This window comes from Pelobates fuscus, chromosome 5, assembly GCF_036172605.1.
Source record: "Pelobates fuscus isolate aPelFus1 chromosome 5, aPelFus1.pri, whole genome shotgun sequence".
Taxonomy (NCBI): Eukaryota; Metazoa; Chordata; class Amphibia; order Anura; family Pelobatidae; genus Pelobates; species Pelobates fuscus.
In genome coordinates, this window is record NC_086321.1 from 276,554,731 (window position 1) to 276,578,695 (window position 23,965).

Below are 23,965 nucleotides of genomic sequence, written 5' to 3' on the forward strand. Positions count from 1 at the left end.
ACAAACAACCTACTCCCAATTCAAATCATACGCCACCACGATACGCATAAATACGTCAACATCTGTCTTAAAGCCTCAGGACTCTTCCTCAAGGACAGCATAAGACGAGACTTACCACACTTATTACCACCAGAAGGTTCCAGATACCATTCGCAAGAAGTCAAGGTTAGTATCTACACAACATTCCAGTCCTTTCACCTTATCCTTAAATATACAATCGAACTGGCTACAGGGTCTAGGCTAATGCCTTAGCGCACCCTATCAGAAAACCCGTCCCAGCGAGGCCTTCCATCCCCCCCCACCTCAACACGGAGGTACGGCCCCACGCCCAAATCATAGTTACAAGCCTCGCATGCCCTACTACAGGGCGCTAGTCAGGGCCTCACCTGTCACGGCCACACGTTTTGATTTCTCTCTACTGTCACCGAGAGGCCAACATCCCGCCACCACGTCTGTGGCAACTACGTCATAAGCCAAATCATAGGTAGAGCCTCTCACCGCCACTTGGCATTAGCAGGGCCTCACCTATCCAAACATTCAACAGTTAAGTTTTTCGCTTTGGCATCTAGCATTACAGTCCAGTTCTTCCATATACACCACCCCACATACCCCGCCTACTTACCTTACGCCCCTTTTAATATATCTTTCACATAATCATTCCTTTTAGAATGTCCCAAGAACCTATTCCAACCAAAGAATTGACAGAAGAAACTCCATTCACGCCTACCAGACCCGGGTCTCAAGGCGAATCACTCACTCTTTCAACCCCCACGTCCTTGAGAGCATGGACTATTCCCAAAATTACGGCCGAGCTTAGGCTCAGGGGAATCCCCTTTCCGGCCACAGCTAGGAAGGCTGAACTTTATAGGCTACTTACTCACCAAGCCCCCGAGCCCAGGCCAGGGACTAGCTCTCAAGGACAACCACCAAGCAACAGCACGGCCACCCAGGATACCCTGGCAGAGATCTTGGCCAATCTACAGACCCTCAATAGCAGGCTATCTAAGGTGGAAAGCGCCATCTCCTCCCCAGGTACTACCACGGTAGTCCCAGTCGCTTTCACGGCTGTACCTACTATACCAACATGCCCTCCTATACTCCCCCCTGCAGCACCGGGCACAGCCATTACACCATTTGAGTCACCAGCACACTCCGTCCCTGACTCTATCAGGAAAGATATCCTAGACGGGAAGGATGTGTGTCTGGTGTCCTTGCTCATAGCCTCACAGGATGTACTTGAGAACAAGGCATTCAATTACGGTGATATCTCTGTGGTGCTCAAGACAAGGGATCCCAGGCTTAATCATCTGGTGGATTATCTCACCACAGGGTTCACTATAGGGTTTCTCACAGGGTATTGTAGCCATTCCCCCAGGTACACTAGAATGCCCTAATCTCCAGTCAGCACGTTTAGACCCAGTCTCCATAGACACTCTCATTGCCTCTGAAATCACCAACGGTTTCATGATCGGCCCCTTCACCTCTTCACCATTCTCCTCCTGGCGCACTAACCCCATTGGTATTGCTATTCACAAATATTCTAAAAAAAAAAAAAAAAAAAAGTCTAATTATTGATTTATCGGCACCGCACTCCTCTTTTGTTCCAAGCATAAACGCACTCATTCCAGCAGACGAATTCTCACTTCAGTACGTAACCATCGACGACGCCATACAGTCCATCATATCATCTGGTAATCGACCCTGGCTTAGCAAAACGGACATCACAAACGCGTTTAAATTACTACCCATGCACCCCTCACTCTGGCACTTACACGGTGTTAAATGGCGAGGGAAATATTACTTCTCTACACGACTCACTTTCGGTTCTCGAAGCAGCCCCAAACTGTTCGACATTTTCGCAGAGTCACTATGCTGGCTGCTTCTGAACGTCACCAGGTGTCACTCCATTATCCACTACCTCAACGACTTTTTACTAATAGAGCCAGGGTCACCTTCACCCACAGCAATCAGAAGCACTACTGCACTATTTTCCACACTTGGAGTCCCTTTGTCCACAGCCAAAACTATAGGCCCCACAACTAAATTGACCTTTCTGGGGATAGAACTGGACTCGGTTAACCTCAGAGCTAGCCTCCCCCACGACAAACTGTCACGTTTGAGAGGGGAGATGACTTGTTCCTGCGGAATGATGTTTGCACTAGAAAATAACTTCAGTCCCTTCTCGGATCCCTGAACTTTGCGATGCGCATCATTCCGCAGGGAAGGTCTTTCATATCCAGACTCCTTTGCCTGCTGCACGGAGTTCCGGACTCTGGCACAGTTTCTTTGGACCCCCACGCCAAGGCTGACTTAGCTATGTGGGGGAAGTTCTTGAAGGACTGGAATGGAATCTCCATGTTTATTCCCCCTCTCTCCACCTCTTCACCCATCATCCACACAGACGCAGCAGCCAATACCGGTTTTGCAGCCATTTTTGGGAACCACTGGTTCAGAGGCCATTGGCCCACTGATATGGATGCCTTGCCAGGATTCAGAGAGACCTCAGCACTATTTGAAATTTATCCCATTGTGGCGTCCGCACACACCTGGGGTCATCTCTGGTCTGGCAAGGCAGTCAAATGCTACTCTGATAACTCGTCAGCTTGCGAAATCGTGAACAAAGGGCGATCATCTTCCCTGACCATCATGCGGCTGATTCGCAAGCTGACCTGGTTGGCAGCATCCGGCCAGTTTCACTTAGTTTGTTTTCACATCCCGGGTATTCACAACACGGCCGCTGACGCTCTTTCTCGTTCTCAATTTCAGGCATTTTCTCAGGCACTCCCAACGGCTCACCTACAACCATCCAGGACACCACGGTTCCACGATCTAATCCTGGATTAAGCACACTCTTGAACCACGCTAGAGCACTCACTCACCAAGCATTATCACCAAACACGGCTATCACTTACAATAGGGCTCTTAATATATTCACAGCAGAGTTCGGTTTACAAGGTGACTTCTCTATTCAAACCATGGTGGCTTTTGCCTCTTTTTTCCACCTACACCTTAAACTATCTCACAACACCATTAAACTATATCTCACGGGGGTCCAGCACCACAGCCTCACCTTTTTTTCCTAACAACACACCTTTCCTGTCTTCATACCCCGTCAAAAAGGTTTTGAAAGGAATATCAAAGGTTTCACCTCCACTCTCTACCATTAGATTACCTATAGATGGGCCTATCTTCAGGTCACTTAGCAATCTCCTTGACACAGCCCCATTCGACATCGGCACAAATACGGTGATCAAATCTGCTTTATATCTCGCTTTCTACGGTTTTCTCAGACCTAGAGAGTTCACCGTAATTTGTCAAGGAGATACGAAGCTAAGACTTAAAATATCACACCTCACTAAAATAGAGGATCACTACCAACTTTCGATCCCTACAACTAAAACCAACCGGTCACTACACCCTACTATAATTCCTCTCTTCCCTACTGATAATGCCTGGTGTCCGGTAAAAGTACTAGACCACCTACGGTCAACTCTGCACGGTCACCTACTGGACTCTCCGCTCTTAACACTACAAGAGCACCCGTTAACCACAGCAAAATTGATGGTTCATATCAGAATTCTGTTATCTAAGCTCGGACACAACCCGATTGCATTCTCTAGGCACTCCTTCCGTATAGGAGCAGCCTCTAGCACTAACACACCGGTCCATATCATCAAGAGACTGGGGCGGTGGAAATCCTCCATATATACTGCATATATTCCACAGCCGGAGAAAGAGCTTCGCCAAGCTTTCAGCAACTTGGTTTTGTAAAAAATGCAATAAAGTGTGTATTTCTCAAATTTATCTTTTTGCCCTCTTTTATTTACAGGCCCACACGTACGTTGGTTTCGGCACACCACAACCAACTTTGCTCACAGTTACTATCCATTACGTATTTAAATTCCGAGCACAAGTTAAAAGGCCTGAACTTGTGGAGGCCTGAATTTGTGGGAGGAGTAAGTCCCCTACTTAAACTCCCAGCCCCTACTCACCTCTGCCTTTCAGCTGATTGTTCCCACCCACCTACACCCTGTTATAATTACATTCTCCTTGGTGGGCCCTCTTTTATTTACAGGCCCACTCGTACGTTGGTTTCGGCACACCACAACCAACTTTGCTCACAGTTACTATCCATTACGTATTTAAATTCCGAGCACAAATATTATATACAGTTTTCCCGCCATTAAATGGTCTTTCTAAAGATATCATTATTTTCATCATAACATATAATTTACTATAAAAAATTTATAAAATATAATGAAACAACAAAAAAAACCGAAACTTTTACTAACTTTGACCCCCAAAATCTGTTATGCATCTACAACCGCCAAAAAACACGCATGCTAAACAGTTTATAAATTTTGTCCAGAGTTTAGAAATGCCCAATGTTAACATGTTCTTAGCTTTTTTCTCCAAGTTATAAGGCAATAAGTACAAGTAGCACTTTGCTATTTCCAAACCATTTATTTTTCAAAATTAACGAAAGTTACATTGTAACACTGATATCTGTCAGGAATTCCTGAATAACCCTTCATAAGTATATATTTGTTAAAAGAAGACAACCTAAGGTATTAAACTTGGGGTATTTTGACTCTGTTTCTGCAACCATTTTACCACCAATCTATGCCATAAAAAAAAAAAATTGGTGATTTTTTTTGACACACAAAGCAATTTAAGAATACATATACTGAGAACTTTAAGGATTACTGCCAAAGAAAACCTCAATATGTGTTCAGCAACATCTCCTAAGTACAGTGATACCACCCATGTATAGGTGTGTCGGGTTCTCTGGGGGCTAAAGACCTTATTTGGAAGGTGCGAATTCCAGTTTTCCATCTTGGAACTGGTCATCATGCACAAATATCCTATTTGGGACATTTTTGAAGCCGGCCCATGTAATTTATCCTCATCAAACCATATATTTTTTTAAAAGTAGACACCCCAGGGTATTTTAAATGTTGGTATTTTAACACTTTCAATGCACTAATTCTACCACCAGTCTTTGTCAAACCTTTGGGTAGCCATTTTTTTGTGTTATTTTTCTTTCACATTGTACTTTAGGCATGGATTCTCAGTTCCTGTTGTTATTGACAATAACACCCCAATATTAGAGATGTCGCGAACATAAAATTTTCCGAACGGCGAACGCGAATTTCCGCATATGTTTGCAAACAGGCGCACCGGGCGAACTGCCATAGACTTCAATGGGCAGGCGAATTTTAAAACCCACAGGGACTCTTTCTGGCCACAATAGTGATGGAAAAGTTGTTTCAAGGGGACTAACACCTGGACTGTGGCATGCCGGAGGGGGATCCATGGCAAAACTCCCATGGAAAATTACATAGTTGATGCAGAGTCTGGTTTTAATCCATAAAGGGCATAAATCACCTAACATTCCTAAATTGTTTGGAATAACGTGCTTTAAAACATCAGGTATGATGTTGTATCGATCAGGTAGTGTAAGGGTTATGCCCGCTTCATAGTGACAGACCAAACTCCCCGTTTAACGCACCGCAAACACCGCAAACTGTTGTCAGAGGCAGACACACCAAAAAAATGCCACACTGCTGAGCTCTGCAATGACGGCATTCTGGTGGTGGCAACAGCATGCGTTGATTGGCGTGCTGTCTGGCTGACCCCGGGTGCCGATGCATGCTGTCTGACTGTGCCACTAGCTCCTTGCGACGACCTCCCCCTGCTTCCAACTCGTCTTCTCCTCCTCTCTGTCTCCCCATCTGAACTTTCCCCCTGTTCTTCTTCTCTTCTAGCGCGCACCCACGTGACATCCACGGACGCATCGTCATCATCAACCGCTTCACTTGTATCTGACAACTCAGCAAAGGAAGCAGCAGCGGGTACAACATCATCATCATCACACCGTACGTCCATGTGTGTAATGCTGTCTGACTGAGACATATCCCTGTTAGCTACATCCTCTGGCAATAATGGTTGCGCATCACTCATTTCTTCCAACTTATGTGTAAATAACTCCTCTGACAGATCAAGTGAAGCGGCTGTGGTGCTAGTGTTGGTGGTGGCGGCAGGCAGGCGAGTGGTAACTTGAGAGGTGCCCGAAGCTAAGCTGGAGGAGGTTGGTGCGTCAAGGTTCCGAGCGGAAGCTGTAGAAGATTGGGTGTCCTGTGTTAGCCAGTCAACTATGTCCTCAGAACTTTTCGAGTTCAGGGTATGTGGCTTCTGAACACTGGGCATTATTCTAGGGCCAATGGGAATCACAGCACCACGACCACGACGGCCCCTGCGGGGTGGCCTGCCTCTGCCTGTCATTTTTTTTCCGATTAGTTGTACTATGCGTCTAAGCTACTGTGACAACAGATATGAGTGGCACTGTGCACTGGCAGAAGTTGGCAGAGTAGACGCTGTAGGCCTGACACACACGCTTGCAGACAACTAACTGCTATTCAATCTATCACAGTTTTTTTTTAACTGTACACTACTGTTACACCAGATATGAGTTGCACTGGTGTGACACTGTGCCCTGGCAGGCCCTGAAACGCACACGTGTGAAGGAAACTGACTGCTATTATTTCACAGTCAAATTTCTATTTTTTTTTTTTTTTATTTACACTACTGTTACACCAGATATGAGTTGCACTGGTGTGACACTGTGCCCTGGCAGGCCCTGAAACGCACACGTGTGAAGGAAACTGACTGCTATTATATTACAGTCAAAAAAGTATTTTTTTTTTTTTAAATGCAAGCTATTGTGACACCAGATATGAGTGGTGGCACTGGGCAAGTGGGCACAGTATACGCTGTGAGCCTGACACACACGCTGGCAGGCAACTGCAATTCGATTACACAGAAGAAAAAAAAAAGCTGACTGATGTTCTAGCCCTAAAAAGGGCTTTTTGGGGTGCTGTCCTTACAGCAGAGATCAGATGAGTCCTTCAGGACTGTAGTGGACACTGAATACACTAGCCTAGCTATCGATTTCCCTATTAAATCAGCAGCAGCTACACTGTCCCTCCTCTCACTACGAATGCAGCTTCCGGGGGGCGGGGCCTAGCTGTCATGGAGGAAAGACGCACTTCGTGTGAGCTCCCTCAATATCTCACTTTAAGCAGCTTTCAACAAGCGAATTTCACCCCAGAAGGGGATGACCCAGCAATTTTGCTCCTACCTGACCGACCCGACAAGCTTAATAGCGGTCAGCAACTCGACAGAGTTTTACTTACCTCCGCGTGGCAAGTGTGGCCTGGTGCTCACCCGGCGGGAGAGGCGGCCAATCTCCCGATCCTGGGATGCCCAGGAGCAGCTACTTCCCGGCAGGAGCTCCATTACCCCCCCCCCTCGAACCGGTGGGGGTTATCCCGGTCCACCCCTGAGAGGCTGTCTGGAGCTAATGGACGCACAGAGCACAGACGCCCAGGATGACATACTCATCTGCGACTCTCCTAATATGGCGGCAACCGCGTGTCCTCCTGGTACCAGCAAAGCATGGCAGGATATTGAGTCTAAGCTGGACAGACTCTTCAATCAATTTTGGAAGCAAATAACAAGCAGGAAGCCCCAACAAGCTCCACCACAGCCCCAACAAGCTCCACCACAGCTAAGCGAAGCAGTCCCCATTAAAATCCACCAACGTAAAAGGCGTAGAAGACGGGACCGGAGGCACAAACAGAAATGCAGAGCCTGCCCCACGTCAAGCACTCGCCTCCACCTTAAGCCACCACAATCCCGCACCGGACGTGAAGCACCACCGGGACAGATCCGACCACCCGACAAAACAAGCTTCCACCACCTCAAGCCGCGAACCCGGCACTCAGCCAGAGACTTGCCTTTGTTGTTCCAGGTATCAGGGACTCCCAGGGTCTGCACCTGGCGCCCAGAAGGGATCTGATGAGCACAAGAAGTAATCAGCAGCTTGCCAAGCATAAACTGCCATTTCACAGATGATATTATCACTATAATACATTTTACTGCTCTAAAACAATTATATTTGTGTAGAATAATGTTTCACAAGTACAAGAGTAACCCTTAGGTTTTATGGTGCTTTGGAAAGTTACAGGGTCAAACATAAGATTTTCCAGTTTCTGTTTTTGTAAATTGCTATTTGCCAGATTGGCTATGTTGCCTTTGAGACGGAATTGTACCCCAGAAATGAAAATTAACTCTACCATTTGAAAAAGTAAACAACCCAGGGTATTCAAAATGGTGTATTTTCAGTCTTTTGTAGTAGCCACAAACGCTTGCCAAAGTTAGCGTTCGTATTTGTTTTTTGCATTTTTTAAAACAAAAACTGCACTTTTTACTGGGGATTTTATTGTCGTGATAAGTTTTACTGTTTTAAACACTCATATTTGTGTTCATCGAAGTCTCCTGAGTAGTAGAATGTTTGTGTATATATATATACACATATATATATATACACACATAGTAAAAAAAAAGAATTTTTTTATTTATTTTTATATTTATTTATATATATATTGGAAGGCTTGGTCTGAATTTGTAGGAGGGGGCAATGTGCCTTTAAAATGGACTCCCCCCTTCCCTATGTTACTGCTATTGGTCCAGACGTTCTGCTGGCCCACCCTCAACTCCCTCTATTCAACTTTATCTAAGGTAGGCCCACTTTATTTACAGGCCTACCACCTATGTCATTATCGGCACACCTCAACCGACTTTGCTTATTTTAAGGTAAATTACTTTATTCTCTATTCGTATCATTACTGGAATAGTCCCGAGCACAAATATATATATATATATACAGATGAAGAGAGCACTCCAGAGGATTTTTTCAACGAGTTTTATATGAGGTTAAAGTGATCAATGTTTCGACCCAAGAGGTCTTTGTCAAGATGTGCATACAAGTGAGTGAATTGTTTATATAAGGCATAAAATATTACAGAGTAATCACTTACCCAGTGCAGGTGTGACACCCAAGATCCGTGTTCTAACGCTGTGTTGTGCTCTAGTGATCACGCGTGTGTGACCGACGTGAACGTGATGATGTAATCAAACTGCAACCGAGAAGTCGCGAGTGCGTCTAGTTGCCATAGTAACGCGGTGTTAGATGAATATCAGTGAATGTGAAACATGCATTAGATGAATGATGTGGAGATCTCCACATCATTTTTATTATATTATTAAAGGTTATGTATTAACTACTTAGGGCACTCACTTCCTCTCTTTATTTTTTCACTACTTTGGTAGTTCTTTTAGGGTTAACCCCTTTTTGAGTGTTTTTTCTAGGCTTCCAGCTTTCTATTTTTTGTATGCATTAGATGAAAAATAAAACCAACGAGGAGGATATGTAGTATGATGTACTGATGATATATAAAAGAGCAGAAAAATGTGTGATGAGACTAAATGTAGTAAAGAAGACCAGACCAATGGATAGCAGATGAGTGGATGAGATGTTTTTTGGGGGTTTTCGCACACAAACTTATAACAAAGAACTTCTCATGTGTATTTTGTAAAGTTGGTGTGTGCTATTCCTGTACAAAGTTGTATTATGTGTTCAGTTACTTCTGCTGAGTACAACGGTACCCCCACTGTATGTCTTTGGCACTATTTCGTGAAGTTACAGTGCCATATAGGAGACCTATCCATTTCAGTATTCACAGTAGAATTTTGAGAGACGGATTTAATGAGCCTATGTGTCCATTTGGGGTATTATAACAGTTTGACTGTTCAAAAAAAAACCACAAAGGCCTACCATTTGTAAAAGTAGACACTCCAGGGTATCTCATAAGGTGCATATTGTGCCTTAACATGCCCCCATTATTTCACCAATATATGCCAAAGTATGTGGTAAAAAATAATTTTGTGCGTTTTTTACATATGGATTGCATTTTTGCTAGGCATTTTGTATATTTCACATGTGCCACTAAGTTTAACCCCCCCAAATTACGCTCAGCTAAGTCTTCTGAGTAAAATGACACCCCCATTGTATGTCTTTGGCACTATTTCGTGAAGTTACAGTGCCATTTAGGTGACCTGTCCTTTTCAGTATTCAAAGTAGAATTTTGAGAGACGGATTTAATGAGCCTATGTGTCCATTTGGGGTATTATAACAGTTTGACTGTTCAAAAAACCCCCACAAAGGCCTACCATTTGTAAAAGTAGACACTCCAGGGTATCTCATAAAGTGCATATTGTGCCTTAACATGCCCCCATTTTTTCACCAATATATGCCAAAGTATGTGGTAAAAAATAATTTTGTGCGTTTTTTACATATGGATTGCATTTTTGCTAGGCATTTTGTATATTTCACATTTGCCACTAAGTTCAAACCCCCCAAATTATGCTCAGCTAAGTCTTCTGAGTAAAATGACACCCCCATTGTATGTCTTTGGCACTATTTCGTGGAGTTACAGTGCCATTTAGGTGACCTGTCCTTTTCAGTATTCAAAGTAGAATTTTGAGAGACGGATTTAATGAGCCTATGTGTCCATTTGGGGTATTATAACAGTTTGACTGTTCAAAAAAACCCCACAAAGGCCTACCATTTGTAAAAGTAGACACTCCAGGGTATCTCATAAAGTGCATATTGTGCCTTAACATGCCCCCATTTTTTCACCAATATATGCCAAATTATGTGGTAAAAAATAATTTTGTGCGTTTTTTACATATGGATTGCATTTTTGCTAGGCATTTTGTATATTTCACATTTGCCACTAAGTTCAAACCCCCCAAATTATGCTCAGCTAAGTCTTCTGAGTAAAATGACACCCCCATTGTATGTCTTTGGCACTATTTCGTGAAGCTATAGTGCCATATAGGAGACCTATCCATTTCAGTATTTACAGTACAATTTTGAGAGATGGATTTAATTGGCCTATGCTTCAATTTGGGGCATTATTGCAGTTGGAAAGTAAAAAAAAAAAAAAAACCACGAAGGCCTACCATTTCCTAAAGTAGACACCCCAGGGTATTTCAAAAGGCATATTTTAAACCTTAGCGTAGGATCATTTTTTTGTTAGTTTGTACCAAGTCTAGTTACAATTAGCATTTTTTCTGCCTTTTTGACACACACTTGGAGATGTTACTGTATATTTTGTAATCCTTATGTGTGCTATGGCAGTATAACACCTAATATGTTGCTCAGCTATGTCCTGCTCTTAGTGCAACAATGTGTCACGGGCAACGCTGTCACGGATTCCAAAACACAGACAGACCACAAAGAGAGAGAACACAGAGAGAGAAACTTGTAATACCGGTCCTTAGAATGGCCGGGCTATACAAGCAGAGAATAGTCAAGGTACAAGCCGAAGTCAAAGGGGTAAAGAGAAACGGAACAACGATAGGACAAGCCGAGGTCAAGGATCAGAGAAGACAGGATAAACGGGAGACAAAGCCAAGATTTGGTAACCAGACAGTTGACTAAAATCACACCCCAAAACGGGTCTGCTTATTCGGCCTGGGTGTGGAAAACTTTAAAACAATGGCCAATACATAGGCCGGGCTGAGAGGGGCAATCAGGGCAGTAATAGCTTGTCTCAACTCTTACGCCCCTCTTGTTACACACCCTGCACCTTTTCTGGGGGTTTTGTTTTTTAGGGGTTGGTGGAATCTTAAAGCAGAAGTGACCTGCCTCCATTCTTCTGCTAGGCTCCACTGATGGTCCCCCTCTGTGGCACTCAAGTAACCCAGAAATGAGCTGAAATTGAAATGAAAGGAATGTGCATTTCAGCTCAGCATTTGCCTTTTTAAAAATAATAAAGGCATTGTGGACTGCCGTCTGCATTATATATATGCCCACTTTTTTGTACCATGCCCTGGTTTTGCGCATGATTAGATACGGCTGCATTAGTTGATCGGATAGATCAACTCCCCCCCATGTACCGATTATATTGCTGAATGCAGACTGGCACCCATTTATATTCCTCTCTGCCACGAACTGCGACCCTGCGAGTGTTTTCCCCATGGATCGTAGTTAGGATGAAAACCTCCTTTTTATCGCGGTACTTGAGTGCCAGCAGTTCATTCTGGCAGAGAGCTGCTGTTTCCCCCTTTTTTAGTTTTTTTTCTGCTAGAGCCTTTGGGAAACCTGTGCGACTCTTCCTGATAGTGCCACAGGCCACGGTCTCAAAACAGTACAGCATTTATAAGAGTTGGATGCTGTTATAAAAGTTATCGATGTATAAGTGATAACCTTTGTTGAGTAATGGCATTATTAAGTCCCAGACAATTTTCCCACTTGTCCCTACTGTATCTGGGCAACCTGGGGGATCAAGGTGGCTATCCCTTCCTTCGTATACACGGAAGGTGTATACATAGCCACTGCCACTTTCACATAATTTATAAAATTTTATCCCATACCGGGATCTTTTGGATGGGATGTATTGTCTAAATCCCAGTCTTCCCTTATATTTCATGAGGGACTCATCAATTGAAATGTGTTTTTTGGGGGTGTAAATAGTGGCAAAATTTTCATTTAAGTGGGAAATTAGAGGGCGTATTTTATAAAGAATGTCATACTGCGGATGACCTTTTTTTTTTTTTTTTTTTTTTTTTGTTTGGTTGGTTGTTTTTTGAGATAAGCAACTCAGATTAGTAGCAGACAATATCCAAATTGAACAGTATTAGATGAAATACACAATGTCATTATACACACAGACAGTGCTCCAGACTCAAGCATCACAAAAGGTGCCTTTTCAGAGCACTACCTGTGAACAGATACACACTAGACTCTGTAGACAAATCTGCAAGTCATTTCACACTCTGATTAACAAGAACTGAAAGGTTTAGCAATCATTTAATTTTCTTTTCTCTTGAAATAAAAATATATACATATACATAAAATGGGCCTTTATTTCATTTAGAAGTATGCAGCTTGACCGTGTATCTTGGAAGGTCTCAAACTGTGCTGGGGAGGAGAAAATGAAGTTCGGCATCCATTCCTGTGTGCATGCAACAAGCAGCAAAACAGCAAAGTTACTCCTGTTAGCTTGGAATCAGCTGTGCTTTCTGCTGGATGCTGAACCATTCACAGAATTCTGAAGACTCTGATTTGTTGATCCAAACGAAGAACCCATGAATCCTTGCTGGGATGGGTTTACTGGGTTCCCATCTCCCTTTAGAACACCAGTGCACTTCCAATTGTCCATGTAGTTTGCTTTCCACAGTCGTACACTTCCATCATCTCCTGATGATGCCAAAACAGTACCAGTGATGTTCCAACTCACTCTCCATACCTGAGAGTTGTGGTTATCAAACTGAGCCACTGTGTGAATCTCAAACTTTGTCACACCTCCAGAAGAGGTCTGCTCCTTCCTTAAGGGTTTCATGGTAAATATTCTAACATCTTTTGAGGCAACAGCAAGAATGTGGAAAGATCGTCCCAGATTTGGAGCAAAGGAGAGGTCATGAACAGGATCTGTGACAGTCATAAATGTTTCTGCTTTTACATATTTCCTTGTATTTTCATTGTATTCATATATTTGGACTTTTCCCATAATATTGGGACTACTGTCATCACTACCAACTGCGATCATTGGAGAATGAGCTCGCGAACTGGAAGGATTCCAGGAGATGCAACTGCAGCTCAACTTGCCAGAGATTTCATGCTGCAGAGACCACTGGCTCAGGTTCATCACATCAGGTGCTTCATACACTCTCACTACACCATCTGCTGAACATGTTGCCAACATCAGCCCCATGTGCTTTGGAGCAAATTTTACATCAGTAACTGAGGTTCTACTGTCCACAAGTGTTGTCCTCTTAACCCAATGACTTTGCCCACGTAATTTATCATTTGATTCACCAACAATTTCCTCCCACACAGCAGCTGTTCTGTCAAACGAACATGAAGCCAAAACCTGTCCAAACTCTGGATGAGCCCAAGTTACTCGCCACACAGAACCACTGTGCGTCTTCCAACTTGCTGTGCAGTGCCAATCGCCATTTTCACTTTTATCCCAAACACTGGAGACCGATTTTGTTTCTGTAGGGGGGCGACAGTGGGTCTTGATGGATTGCTGCCTGCGGCGAGGGACCCTCCGCATCCATGATCGATGCGGTTCATCCCTGCTGGTTTTCGGCCCAGATAGACCACGTGAGGGTGAGTGTGCCGCTGTTGTGGAGGGAGCGCACTGGGGTGCCCGCTCTTTTCCCACCTCTCCCCCTCTGTTCCTCCCCTTCACCGGAGCTGTTGGCGCCCGTAGGTGAGCTGAGAGCTTGGCCCAGAAGGTTGTAAAGATTTCGGTCAGGTGTCGTGGTACCTGCTCGGGTGAGCCCTGTGTGGTCGTATCGGTTTCTTGCACATGAGGTGGCAGCGTGTCCGCCATCTTGGGGTTTACTGTCCCGTCCAGGGCCTGCATCGGTGTGGGTGCTTAAAAGTTGCAGAGGGTAGTGGTGTTTGCCCGTGGGGACCGGGATAACCCCCACCGGTCCAGAGGGGGGGGGGAACACAGCCAGGTGCCGGTCAGAGAACTGGAAGAGCGGCCGTCTCACCCCAGCTCAAGCTCATCTAGGCCTCAGTCCCCTCAGTCCGGGTAATACAGCTTTAGATCGGTTTGTGTCAGGTATCCCTGAGATCCCCAGCTTCCGCTTAGCAGGGTGAGTACCTTGTAGGGTCAGATTTAGCGTGTGTCCCGCAGTTAGCCCCGGATTTTAGGTTACAGAAGCCGGAGCTCAGACGATACACGTCTGATCCGTCCAGCAGTCAGGCTCCGCCCCCCGCGGATGACCTTTTGGGGGGCACTTCATATTGTCATTAAAATGCATAAAACGCAGTATGTCCTCATATCTCTCCCTATGCATAGTCTGGGAAAAAATGGGGGTATTAAAAATAGGATTTTTAGTCCAGTACATTCTAATTGTGGGCTTTTTAACTACCCCCATTAACATGGTCAGTGCCCAGAATTGTTTAATTTCTGGCACACTGGTTGGGTACCATCTCTCTGTGCTGGCGATTCGGGAGTCTTGGTTGCGTGCAAGATATTGCTCCGCATACAGATTCGTCTGGGTAACTACTTCCCCAAAACAATCATCCCCCAAAAACAGCTCCATACAATCCAGCGCATTATAGCCAGACAGGTCAGCCTGTATGCCGGGATTGGCAGTGAACACTGGTATGTCTGGCGAAAAATGATTAGGGGGTACCCAGTCATCTGCGCCATATTGAACATTAGGGGAATCAGCGATTTCCTCTGACGTTACTGCACTATCTGGCACATAGTCCCTGTCCCCTGCGTCACTCCCTGCGTCACTCTCTGAGGCAGTGTCGGTCGCCTCTGAGTCGGCGGCTAACAGGGCATAAGCCTCCTCTGCGCTATACTTTCGCAACATTTTTAATACAGTTAACACAGCTAAGAAAACTTTAACTAAATAACTAAACTTTTTTTTTTTTTTTTGACCCCTAACTAAATTCCCCAAATTACCACTAAATTCCACCCACCAACTAACTAAATCACAAATTAATAAAATAAAAGAATAAAATTTAACCCCTTAGGGTTACAAAAAAAATAAAATGTAACCCTTAAGTGTAAAAAAAAAAATAGATCACAGTAAAGTACTGTGACCTGTATATTGATCACTGCTAGCAGTGATCAAGCAGCAGGGAAAGGGTTAATATTTTTTTTAAAGGAAGGGGAAAGGGATTAGGAACTGAGCTGGAACAGTTGAGCTGGTCATTTTAGAAAATTCTCATTCTGCATACTGGAAAACATTTTAGAAATAATTCCCCAAACAAGGGTGCACTAAGTAGTTCTTTTCTTCTTCAACATATGAGAACTATGTTATTATGTAGAGTTTTAGATTAGATATAAATCTGTGTTGTGATATGTCAACAAACAATTGTTTATATGGTCATGTCAACCAACAATAGTGTTAGAGTAACTCTTGCTGGCATGTTAGCCACCTAGAATATAGCTATAGTGCCATATAGGAGACCTATCCATTTCAGTATTTACAGTACAATTTTGAGAGATGGATTTAATTGGCCTATGCTTCAATTTGGGGCATTATTGCAGTTGGAAAGTAAAAAAAAAAAAAAAACCACGAAGGCCTACCATTTCCTAAAGTAGACACCCCAGGGTATTTCAAAAGGCATATTTTAAACCTTAGCGTAGGATCATTTTTTTGTTAGTTTGTACCAAGTCTAGTTACAATTAGCATTTTTTCTGCCTTTTTGACACACACTTGGAGATGTTACTGTATTTTTTGTAATCCTTATGTGTGCTATGGCAGTAGAACACCTAATATGTTGCTCAGCTATGTCCTCTTAGTGCAGCAATACCCCCATGTGTACCCTTTTTGGGGATATGTGGATGTTGAAGGGGCACATTGGAGACCAAGCCATATCAGTTTTTACCGAACTTTGAATTTTGACGCTCGGCCCATGTGCAATTTCCAAGCATCTTAGCAGGTTTTAAGTTCAAACTACCCCACAAAGGCCTACCATTTCTTAAAGTAGACACCCCAGGGCATTTCAAAAGGCCCCCCCCCCCCCCCCCCCCCTTACACCTGTGGCGAAAAATGTTTTCTCTTTCTCGGTATGTGCAGTGTTTCAAACTGAAATGCGGCCCAAACATGACAACTTCAAATCACTAAAGTGGTTATAGTGCTTTTAGTAACTCGTTAAAAGGACACCATTGTCACCAAAACATCTTAATGAAGCGTTTTGGTGTATATATCATGCCTCAACAGTCTCACTGCTCAAATCTCTTCCATTTACAAGTAAAATCACTTTCTTTATACAGCTAGTCACAACTCCCTAGTCACAACTCCCTGCATGTGACTTCCACAGCCCCCTAAACACTTATTGTAAAGAGTCACCTAATGTTTATACTTCCATTATTGCAAATTATGTTTTATTTAGATTTTATTATCTCCTACTCTGTTAAAAGCTTGCTCCTGTATGTAATTCAAGTTCAATTTACAGAGCAGAAGATAAAATATTTTAAGGTAAGTTACATGTGATGGAAATTGAAACCATTTTGTTTTTGCATGCTGGCTGTGTCAGTCACAACCGGGGGAGGTGTGGCTAGGGCTGCATAAACAGAGACAAAAGTGATTTAACTATTAAATGGCAGTGAATTGAGCAGTGAAACTTCAGAGGCATGTTCTATACACAGAACCTGACTCATTAAGCTAAAGTTGTTTTGGTGACTATATTGTCCCTTTAACCCCTTAAGGACCAAACTTCTGGATTAAAAGGGAATCATGACATGTCACACATGTCATGTGTCCTTAAGGGGTTAAAGAAGGGAAAGTTTAAGTAATATATTTATAGTATTTTTATGTAACATGTTAGCTTAAAGAAACAAGCTAATTCTAACCTTAGTCTTCTGTAACTTAATTAACCTATACAAATTTCCAAAAAAGTGGATTTATTTTCTTTTGCGCTACCTCGTTGATGTTGAAAAGGGCTGGCCAAAAGATCCCTTGCTGTCATAGACCTACAGGTACAACGATGCTTTGACAGGCTACACACTGAGAAAGCATGATGGGAGTTGTACAGCTGACGATCTGCTGTTTGGTCATGCCTTTTGCAAATTGACTTTAAACGTATCACACCATCTGTGGCATATTTATTCAGATACAGAGAACTGCAAGTTTAAAGACCTTTACCCAGCAATATAATCTCACATGATTTTAGAGTGTGCTTCAGATATCAATAAGTATTAATAATTAACTAACCTATGTCCAGAAAACCTGTATGTTACAAGTATCCTTTTAACTAGTCAGTGTAAACTGAGATTTCTCTTGCTAAATAAAATTTCATGCTACCATCCACCCGTACAAAAATAAACAAAAGTTATCTGACCAGGGAAAAATGGCAACCTTTTTACATAATTTAAATATTTAGCTGCCGTAGTGAAGGCTTGCCTTGTGGTCTATTTAGCAAAATCAAATTGCTGAATAGCTCCTGTGACAAGAAAAGTAAATTGAAAGAAACTTAAAGGACCACTATAGGCACCCAGACCACTTCAGCTCAATTAAGTGGTCTGGGTGCCAGGTCCCTCTTGTTTTAACTCTGCAGCTGAAAACATGTTTCACTGAGGGTTAATCCAGCCTCTAGTAGCTGCCTCACTGACAACCGCTAGAGGCGCTTCCGCGATTCTCACTGTGAAAATCACAGTGAGAAGACGCTGGACGTCCATAGGAAAGCATTGAGTAATGCTTTCATATGGGCTGTTTGAATGAGCGCATGGCAGGGGGTGGAGAGTTCCCCAGCACAGAGGAGCCCAGCGCTGGAGAAAGGTAAGTGGCTGAAGGGGTTTTAACCCATTCAGCCCAGCGTAAGGGGGGCCCTGAGGGTGGGGGGGACCTAATGACCCTATAGTGCCAGGAAAACAAGCTTGTTTTCCTGGCACTATAGTGCTCATTTAAATTGTGTATAAACGGTAATATTTTCCATCTCCTGTTATGTAGCAATGTTATATATTCTTGGTTTGGCTGTCAAGGAGGAAAATTTATATTTTTGCACAACTGAGAAGGTGACCTGCACCCAGTAGAGTCCAGGTAAGTTTTCAAACTACTTACAAAAGGTTTGACTACTTATCTTGGAATGATTCCAGGGCACTCCTGACACCATAACCACCACAGAGAGCTGGAGTGATCATGTTGCTTGGAGTGTTCCATTAACATACCAGTAATAGACCAAATTAATCCTCAATATAAAGCTTCTACGCCTCGAAAAAAATAACTTTACTTTCTAGTGAAATCTACACTATATGTAACATTCAAAAAAGAGGACACACTCTTCACACATATAGCAAATCAGCAAGCTAAACTGCTTTAGGTGTTTGATGTCTTCCTTTAACAATCAATTATATAAAGGTCTAAATTAGATTAAGATACCATTTAATGAACAAAGTATTTTCCCCTTGTGCTAGGATCTACAGATCTGACAGTGTTGTTGAAGTGCAGTTAAAAATGATTTACATTAAGCAATTAGGTTAGCAATTAGGCATAAAAAGACTCATTATTAATTATTGAAAATATAAAAAATAAATAAAGTAGTTATGATATATATTTGAGGGGGAAAAAAAACAGGATTATGAAAGAACCAAATTAGAAAAGCTTAATTGACTTCAGAGATTACATGTATCCGAAACCTTTGGATATTATTATTAAACTTGTACAAAAGTCACACACTGTTTAATACTGTCTTTTAAATCAATAGTTTTTAGGCACGAAGACACCAAAACGTTGTTAATCCAGTATGTGATGGTTTAAATCATTCAGGATGTTCCAAGTGCTATAACCACTAAAACTGAAAGTGCGGTATCAGTCCATTTTTAATCAGTTTGATGAATATTCCAGTAGTCCCTATATCTTTAAGCCCTCTCTTCCCTGTGACATCATAATGGGGGAATTTCACATCACATTCACAGTATAAGGGCTTGTATGGTGGGATAATATCAGGAAGTGAGTGTCTCTGAGTGCTGAGGAATAAAATTATTTGACCGAATCAGTACAGGCCCTTTTGCTACTACTAAATAGATTTAAGACTTGTCAGTGATACTAACCCTGCAGTGAGCATCTAAGTGCATTACCATTGTTTACAAATAGTGATGTCCCGAACGGTTCGCTGGCGAAAAGTTCCTGGCGAACATAGCGTGTTCGCGTCCGCCCCCTATTCGTCATCATTGAGTAAACTTTGACCCTGTACCTCACAGTCAGCAGACACATTCCAGCCAATCAGCAGCAGACCCTCCCTCCCAGACCCTCCCACCTCCTAGACAGCATACCATTTAGATTAATTCTGAAGCTGCATTCTTTTTTTTTTTATTATTATTTTTTTTTTTTTTTTGGTTTATTATACATTATCCTCCATAGCCAGTAACCTGTGTTTATTATACATTATCCCCCATAGCCAGTAACTTGTGTTTATTATACATTATCCCCCCAACAACCAGTAACCTGTGTTTATTATACATTATCCCCCCCATAGCCAGTAACCTGTGTTTATTATACATTATCCCCCCATAGCCAGTAACCTGTGTTTATTATACATTATCCCCCCCCCATAGCCAGTAACATGTGCCTATTATACATTATCTCCCCCATAGCCAGTAACCTGTGTTTATTATACATTATCCCCCATAGCCAGTAACCTGTGTTTATTATACATTATCCCCCCACAACCAGTAACCTGTGTTTATTATACATTATCCCCCCATAGCCAGTAACCTGTGTTTATTATACATTATCCCTCCCGCATTTCCAGACTTTTCAGGACTTTTGTTGCAGCCGCTTGGTAGATAACTCCTTAATTCCAACGGTATTAGGGAGTTATCTACCAAAAGGCTGAAAGACCTAAATTGGTCTTAAAATTGGTCTTTCAGCCAAATTTACTAATACTAAGTAAAAATTACTTAGTATTAGTAAATTGTGACCTACTCGCAATACCGCGAGTAGGGGCATATCTATTAAACAGTGAGCAGCCTGTAAGTCCCCCCTCCCTGAGCGGATGGGGGCCCTAAAGTAAAAAAAGGGGGGAGGACCTATTGTCCTCCCCTCCGGCCCCCACCCCTGAGCGGCGGTGGGGGCCCTAAATAAAAATTGGGGGGTGGGACCTAATGTCCTCCCCCTGGCCCCCACCCCTTTGCGGTGGGTGGGGGCCCTAAACAAGAATAAGGGGGGGACCTAATGTCCTTCTCCTGGCCCCCACCCCTGAGCGGTGGGTGGGGGGCCCTAAATACTAATAAGGGGGGGACCTAATGTCCTCCCCCCTGGCCCCCACCCCTGAGCGGCGGGTGGGGGCCCTAAATACAAAAAAGGGGGGACCTAAGGTCCTCCCCCCTGGCCCCCACCCCTGAGCGGCGGGTGGGGGGCCCTAAATACTAATAAGGGGGGACCTAATGTCCTCCCCCCTGGCCCCCACCCCTGACCGGCGGGTGGGGGCCCTAAATACCAATAGGGGGGGGACCTTTTGTCCTCCCCCCGGCCCCCACCCCTGAGCGGCGGGTAGGGGCTCTAAAAAAAATGTCCCCCCCAGGTGACTAGGGGTCCCCAAACCCCTAGTCACCCCGCTCCCCCCCCAAAAAAAAGTATCCCCCTACCTACCCCCCTAACCCTAAAAATAATGAGGGGGGGACCTTTAACTAAGAACCGGTAAAGAAAAAGAAGAAAAACTTACCATTGGGTGTTTTCTTTCTTCTAAAATCTTCTTCTTTCAGCCCCAAAAAAGGCCAAATAAAAAAACCATAATAACCGACGCAGTGAAAAAAATAAAAATAAAAACGAGCGCAAAAAAAAATAATCCATCTTCACCCATGGAGGGCTCCACGCAGACTGAGCTCTGCAGGGCGGGGGAAGGCTTATAAAGCCTTGCCCCGCCCTGCAATTAGGCTCAGAGCACTCTGATTGGTGGGTTTAAGCCATCCAATCAGAGTGCTCTGACAGGTAAATGAAGAGACTGACAGGTAAGTCTCTACATTTACCTGTCACAGCACTCTGATTGGTTGGTTTGAAATCCTCCAATCAGAGTGCTCTGTGTCATTTTTCACAGCGTGGGAAAGTTCTTTGGAATTTTCACACGCTGTGTAATTTGACTAATAACACTCTGATTGGTTACTTAATCCACCAATCAGAGTGTTATGAGTCAAATTACACAGCGTGGGAAAATTCCAAAGAACTTTCCCATGCTGTGTAAAACGACACAGAGTGGCAGCAGCTTCAAGACCAATGTCCCTTTAATTAGCTTCAGTCTTATAGCATATAAAAACTATATAGTAATGGAAGCATTTTTCATCTACACAGATCACAAACCTACAACTAACATCCAGATGGTGAGATTGAGTGAGGGGTAGACAGCCCCTTGTTCCAGAATATGCTTAATTGGGCAAATCACAGCCTTTGTTTAAGTGAATTTTTAAGAAGATCATGCTGTACATTTGGAAGTTGAGATAAGGAACAGATGTGCTAATTAATTTTTGTGTCTGAACTGGCCGTCTGTGTATAGCTGTTGGCTAGCTTTGAATTTCAACAAGTGTTTGTTAATGTTGTTTGTCCAGGGTGTGGCAGAACTAACATAGAGAGTGGGCCTAGTGCAAGAATTTTTTTGGACCCCCTATCACAAGGATGGTTAAAAGGTAGATCCCCTTCTGTCGTACAATTCCCACAATGCTTTGTCAGCTGGGGATCTATCATTTGTCCATCCTTGCAAGGTTGTATTAAGCACTGAGCAGTCAGGGCCGCCATCAGATATTTGAGGACCCCTAAAATAGCTCAAGGTCTTGGCCTCCGGGGGCCTGCATTCAGGGTCCCCCTCCAAGCCCGCCCACAAGGATACAGTGTGTGTAAAGTGGATAGAGGGTGTGTTTGTTTATTGGGTTTAGTGTGTATAAAGTGGACACGGTGTGTCTTAGTGCATGTGTAGTGGATGCAGTATGTGTATATGTATGTAATGTTTAAACATCATACTTCTATTTGAGTACAACAAACCTGTATATATATATGTGTAAATATGTAAATACACACAATTTGTGTTTGAATGTAAGCATATTTTTGTATGGAGTATGTGTGTGGACGTTGGTGTTTGAATGTAGGCGTGCATTTGTGTGCAGTGTATACACTTACACACACACACTTATACATATACACACACAGATACACAGACACACACGCAAATACTGATACACACATATACACACACAAACACACATAGATACACATACAGACACTCATACATATTTACACAGATACAGACACTCATACACATTGACACAGAATGCAGGACATGACCGGGCCCCTGATAACATATGCCCATCGCGGGTCCTCAGTGCTAAGGAACCCAATGAGCCCTCTCAGCTGCACCAGCAGTAGTTCCGCTGCTAGGTGTGGTATATAACATTTTATAGTAAGAAATGTGAGAACTTTGTAAGGCACTGAAAATGTAAAAGGGAGCTAAGTTCATATTGCTTTCTACTGTGCTAGAGCACTGCTCTTATTTCCAGCCATTGTTAATTCCATTCCAATTTATAGTGCTTTAATAATATCATAAAACTATTGCATTTATCAGGATGGATACAGTTGTAAAAAAAACAATGATTGGTTGCAAGTGCTAAGGGCTTATAACTTGTTTTGTAAACTTTGCCAATGCTAGCAATCTGAACATGTTTTGGGGTCAGCAAGCATACTATACCTACCCTTCAGAAATGTATCTCCTTCACTAAAGTGATTAGGTTCACAGAATAATTGACCTGTCTCCTACAGCAGATACACTTTGACTTTGTTCATCTGGAATACTTTTTCTGCTTGTGAGTTCACCTTGTAAATCTTTGCCCTGTACCTTGGTATTAGGCTATAGTAGTGATGTACCGAACTGTTCGCCGGCGAACATAGCGTGTTCGCGTTCGCCGCCGCGGGCGAACACATGGGCGGTTCGATCCGCCCCCTATTCGTCATCATTGAGCAAACTTTGACCCTGTGCCTCACGGTCAGCAGACACATTCCAGCAAATCAGCAGCAGAACCTCCCTTCCACACCCTCCCACCTCCCTCCCAGCATCCATTTTAGATTCATTCTGAAGCTGCATGCTTAGTGAGAGGAGGGAAAGGGTAGCTGCTGCTGATTAGATAGGGAAATTGATAGCTAGGCTAGGGTATTCAGTGTCCACTACAGTCCTGAAGGACTCATCTGATCTCTGCTGTAAGAACAGCAACCCAAAAAGCCCTTTTTAGGACTAGAACATCAGTCTGCTTTTTTTTTTGTGTAATGTAATTGCAGTTGCCTGCCTGCCAGCTTCTGTGTCAGGCTCAGTGGATGCTGTGTCCATTTGCACAGTGCCACCACTCATATCTGTTGTCACAATAGCTTAAGCTTTACATTTAAAAATATATATATTTTTTTCACTGTAATAGATTGAAGAGCAGTTAGTTGTCTGCAAGCGTCTGGGTGTCAGGCCTCCTTCAGCGTGTTCTCTGCAGACCCCTGCCTGTGTACTTTGACAGTTGCCACTCATATCTGGTGTCTCTATAGTGTGCTTTTACAAAGAAAAAAAAGGTTTCCAGTGTAAGCTAATAGCAGTCAGTGTCCTTAAAGCGGG

The 23,965-nt window shown here is 43.3% G+C and overlaps 2 protein-coding genes across 2 annotated transcripts in view; one reads left to right on the plus strand and one right to left on the minus strand.

The window, feature by feature from the left end:
- The window catches only part of TRIM14 (tripartite motif containing 14), an 84,757-nt gene that overhangs the window by 7,790 nt on the left and 53,002 nt on the right, over positions 1-23,965 (plus strand). The gene's annotated exons all lie outside the window — the stretch shown is intronic.
- Positions 12,760-14,252, minus strand: LOC134610501 (nucleoporin SEH1-A-like). Its single transcript, XM_063453468.1, has one exon. It carries the CDS (start codon positions 14,250-14,252, stop codon positions 12,921-12,923), a length of 1,332 nt encoding a protein of 443 aa, XP_063309538.1. The 3' UTR covers positions 12,760-12,920.